Below are 4,901 nucleotides of genomic sequence, written 5' to 3'. Positions count from 1 at the left end.
GATTTTTTTACATTTTGCACCGATGAAAAAACACACAATGCAAATAATGATTGTGTGAGCGAACTTAAAATATAAAAAGATTATTTAAAAATAGGTTTTATTCAATTTTATAAATAAAAAAAATCCCCTAGACAATAAAAGCTTAAATTGAGTATTTGTTGCTGTGTATTATGTGTTGTTGTGTTTCAATACTAACACATATTTCGCGTGTGTGTTTTATTCCTAATGTTCGTGTTGTTGTTTTTTTCACTGACTACATGCACGTGCACAAACCCCGACAAAAAAAAAAAATCGGGCTACGAGCCGCGCGTGCTCGATGCCGGCCGCTGATTGGCCACCGGGAGATCTGACAGGGACGGTCTGCTCCTCTGATTGGCTGGCTGCGCCTCATGGACGCGCACCGGTTGGGTGTAGTAAAGGGGCCGGACACACACACGCACACTCCCGGGAGCAGATAACGGGGATTCGGGTTGTTCGGAGGAGACAGAAGATTCTGCAGCACCGGGAACTCACCGGCAGCGGCCCGGTGTGTCCCTGTACGGAAGCCTGTGAGGAGGAGAGGACATGTGGCCGCTGCGGGGGGTCTGAGTCCGAGGTGCGGGTGAAGCTCTGGATCCTGACGGAGGCAACAAGTGACGTTCAGCCATGGAAGAGCCGAGGGAGCCGGGCAGCGGCCGGGACTCCACCGGGGAGGACAGCCTGTCCCTGTCCCCCAACCTGCCGTCCCCGCCCCTGCTGCCCCCCCACCAGGGGGCCCAGCAGAACCACAGAACCACCAACTTCTTCATCGACAACATCCTGCGGCCGGACTTCGGCAGCAGGAAGGAGCCGGCCTACCGCAGCCCGACCCCGGGCCGGGAGAACGTGAACCCGCTGGCCGGCAGCCTGTGCCTGGACTCGAACTGCAGCAGCGACAGCACCGAGTCGTCGCCTTGCTCCTCGTCCTCCACCTCCTCGTCGCCCTCGTCCAAGCAGAACTCGGCCAAGCAGCAGGGCGAGGCGGCGGGGGGCACCGGCCCCGGGAGGTACGCGGACAGCCCCTCGTCCATCGTGGTGGTGGGCAGCGGCACTGGGGCGGCCGCGGCTCCCAGTAAGGAGAGCCAGCCGCTGCTGTGGCCCGCCTGGGTCTACTGCACCCGCTACTCGGACCGGCCCTCATCTGGTAAGGACCTAGTAGTCCCCGCACCCCCCCGGCCGGAGGGGCTCCTCCGCCGGGCAGCTTGGTGTGCATGTGTCCCTCAAAGATGTGTTGTGACAGGGAACTTAATTTAAATGAGGTCAAAATTATCCTGAAATCAAAATAACCCTGAAATCAAAATACCCTGAAATCAAAATACCCTGAAATCAAAATACCCTGAAATCAAAATAACCCTGAAATCAAAATACCCTGAAATCAAAATACCCTGAAATCAAAATACCCTGAAATCAAAATAACACTTCACTTGGAATTTACACGAAAATAGGATCATTCATTTCCAATTCTTCTTCTCACACACACGCGTTATTATTGTGTTATAGTCCCATAAAAACTATTAGTGTGTAAAGGCTTTTTTACCACAACATGCTGAAATATTTCTCGTCCAAATGCTGATCATTAAATCATAATTATATTGTAATAGCTTCGTGTCGTTTGTCTTCGTTGGCGAGAACACGAAAAGCTATTTTTAAAGTTTTCTCTGCAAACAACAAACGCACCAAAAATATACAATTGGAGACAGTTGAAATAAAATATGTGTAAAACAATGTAATGTTGGTTATAATGCGGCTGAAGCAGTATTTGTGTTTTAAAATGTAAAATGTTATTATACAAATATACACACAGCTCTATAATATTTAAATAGATTTAGATTTAGTCCTTTATTAAATATTAAAGTGTAGTTCAATAACAGAAACGTTATTATAATATAGGATTTAAATGATAAGTACAATAACAACATAGATGTCACCTTATTTGATTTTTTAAAAGTAGATTTTTCAAAATAAAACTTGCCTTCAAATACATTGAGGATTTATTCGAGTGTTTTTAAAGAAACTGTAAAATAAATGTGGTGTAGTGATGGAAAAGGATTAGAATCGCTGCCATTGTTGTGTATTTGGGGGGTTCAACTATTTGGCTTATATTAGGTTTTGTTTGTGTATAATTTACAGCTACAGGACAAAAAACGATTTCATAATAATAATAATTATATTAATAATAGTGCAAAACACAGGGAAAAGTCCTCATCTGAGGTTGCTCCATTTATATAAATGTGTGTCCCTTTTTTATTATGAGAATCTGTTTATGTAGCATTAAATATGTTTTTATTGTGTTTATAGGAGCTGAGTATGTTCCTTTAACACTACATTGTGTTGTTTTTTAGAGGATTTGTTTTGGTGAACTTAGTTTTCTATTTTTATAATTTTCTTTGCATAACTTGACCTACAGCACTAAAAAAAAAAGTTAAATAAACAATACAAATTTTATTTTAGCACAAAATACCTTCCAGTTCCTCTTTAACTACACGGGGTCAAATGAACAGTCATTTTACTGTCATGGTGGGTTCACTGCAACATGCTTGCTGCTCGCTTCAATGCAAACCCACACGTTTCCCTGTGTGAGCGCCACGTCTCTGCTACCTGAGCTGAATCATACGTGCACATGCATACGTGCACATGCATTCAGGCCCAGTGTGCAGCTTGATTATTAAGAAGTCCTGGAGTCCATTCATTGTATCACAGAGGCTTGTTGTTTTTGAGCACATTAGACCGTGGTGATGTGGACCTGAACAGTGTGTCTTCACTGGGGCTCCAGTCCAAAGCAACTTATTCCATTTGAACCGTGGCTGCAGGTTACTGCTTGTTTTGGCGCCATAACCAGTCAGATGTCACAGGCCTGTGTGAGAGTCCACACAAAGGCCTGCCTGCATCTAATGAGGCCAAAACGTCCAAACTTGTTCATGTCAACTGAGCTTAGACAGTCAGACCACCTCACTATGGTCCACGATCATCTGCTGATATCGATTATTATTTCAGAAATGTTTTCTCAACCATTGTGCTCAAAAACAACCTGTTTTTATTATGTTTTAATCACGACAGACACTACAAACGGTCAGCGCTTATTTGTGCATTTCTGTTTTTAGGACTGGGCGATAAATCATCAATAATTATCCCGCTATAATTTCTAATAAGTGTAATATATATCTATATATTGCTGATTGTGCACAGTGAGGAGGTGTGACACGTAGTTCTTCTGCCTCAGATTCATTTTTGTTGTTCTCTGGCGGTAAAGATGAGTTTAAACAACAACCTTCACTCAGGAGCAAAAATCTGTCTTTAAACTTAAAATAAATAACAAAGAGACATTTATGGTGATAATTATCAATATAGACTGAAATATGGACTCTTTCCTCGGGCGCACACTTGTGAGTAATAAGTAAAATATTGAGTAATCGTGTCACAGTATGTAGCAACGCAACCCCTTTGTATTGTATTGTACATAAATATGTAAAAGCCTCAGTCAATACTAAAATATTCTATAATATTTCTCTAAATCTCTTGTTGCTATTTACACAGCAGCAGAACTCTGTGGTATTTTGTGTTGTGAAGGACATTGAAAAGTCTCCTGTGTAAATTGGTTACACACCTGGTGCAGGACAGAGGAAGGTAGTGCCGTCCTTCTGAGTGGCCTTATTATTGACATGATTTATTCCCACTGCCTCCATGTTTCATATATTACATATTACAGGGAGGCAGAGAACAGTGTATGAAAATCTAATGCAAAGTGCATTGGTATCAGGACAGTGTGGTGACCTACATTCGATCATATTGATATAATCAGCTGCTATCATCACTCATCAGCTGCTGTAAGCTGGAGCTTGGATGCTGAATAACTAATATATCCAGTGTAACACTTTGTTCGTGGTCAAGCAGTAGAATAAATATTTTATTTCTATTGTTGTTTCCACATCAGGCCCAAGGACACGGAAACTGAAAAAGAAGAAGAGCAGCAAGGAGGACAAGCGGCCCAGGACTGCGTTCACGGCCGAGCAGCTGCAGAGACTGAAAACTGAGTTCCAGGCCAACCGCTACATAACGGAGCAGCGGAGACAGTCTCTGGCCACGGAACTCAACCTGAACGAGTCCCAGATCAAAATCTGGTTCCAGAATAAGAGGGCCAAGATTAAAAAGGCCACCGGCTACAAGAACGGCCTGGCCATGCAGCTCATGGCCCAAGGACTTTACAACCACTCCACGACCACCGTGCAGGAGGAGAAGGAGGAAAGTGAATGAGAGGGCCCCGGACATTCCCCCCCCCCCAACCCCCCCCCCCCCACGCTCAGGCCCCCGCAGCCTGACTCTTTGGACTCTTTTGGAGCTAATGAAAAAAAAAAATGAACTGGAAGTGGGGGAGACGCTATTTAAAAACACAGATTTCTGTTTATGGTAACAGTATATGGACATAATTATATAAATGAGCGATCGTTATTAAAGTTTATATAGCCACACAGTTATCATGTTGTATACAGTATATTTAATTTCCGCCTCACCTGCCATCTCATCCCTTCTGTCTGTTCCCGTTGTTTTTAGACTGTCCGGTTGGCTCTTTAGGTTCTTGTGCTCTCCTGTCGCCCATTTCTTCATCCAACACAGACTCAGACAAGCCAAAGATTTTAATATGTCCACATGTAGTCTGAAATAAAAAAAAAAAAAAGGAGAATGGTAGATTGATGGACTAAATTATTCTTTCTTTCTTTCATTCCCTTTCGACGGGTAATTCAACTTTAAAAGTGGTGAAAGGAGTCGAGAGGAATTATTCGGAGGATTTAAAACAATAATAGGTTTTTACGACACTGAAACCACATAACAAGAGTTATAGCTGCTTACTTTTTTATTTTGATATGTGAGAGAGGTGGTGGGGCCGA

The 4,901-nt window shown here is 43.1% G+C and overlaps 1 protein-coding gene across 1 annotated transcript; it reads left to right on the top strand.

The window, feature by feature from the left end:
- Positions 1-645: 645 nt before the first annotated feature.
- Positions 646-4,269, top strand: LOC132996898 (homeobox protein engrailed-1-B-like). The gene is made up of 2 exons (XM_061067262.1): positions 646-1,162; positions 3,950-4,269. Exons 1-2 carry the CDS (start codon positions 646-648, stop codon positions 4,267-4,269), a joined length of 837 nt encoding a protein of 278 aa, XP_060923245.1.
- Positions 4,270-4,901: the final 632 nt, after the last annotated feature.

This window comes from Limanda limanda, chromosome 23, assembly GCF_963576545.1.
Source record: "Limanda limanda chromosome 23, fLimLim1.1, whole genome shotgun sequence".
NCBI lineage: Eukaryota > Metazoa > Chordata > Actinopteri > Pleuronectiformes > Pleuronectidae > Limanda > Limanda limanda.
This window is presented reverse-complemented; position numbering and strand designations above follow the sequence as displayed.

What these genes read in the sequence shown, in the direction of transcription:
- LOC132996898 (XM_061067262.1), top strand. Translation starts at nt 646, where the DNA reads ATGGAAGAGCCGAGGGAGCCGGGCAGCGGCCGGGACTCCACCGGGGAG. An exon ending in CTCGGACCGGCCCTCATCTG is followed by an intron (nt 1,163 to 3,949) that starts GTAAGGACCTAG and finishes TTTCCACATCAG; the next exon opens with GCCCAAGGACACGGAAACTG.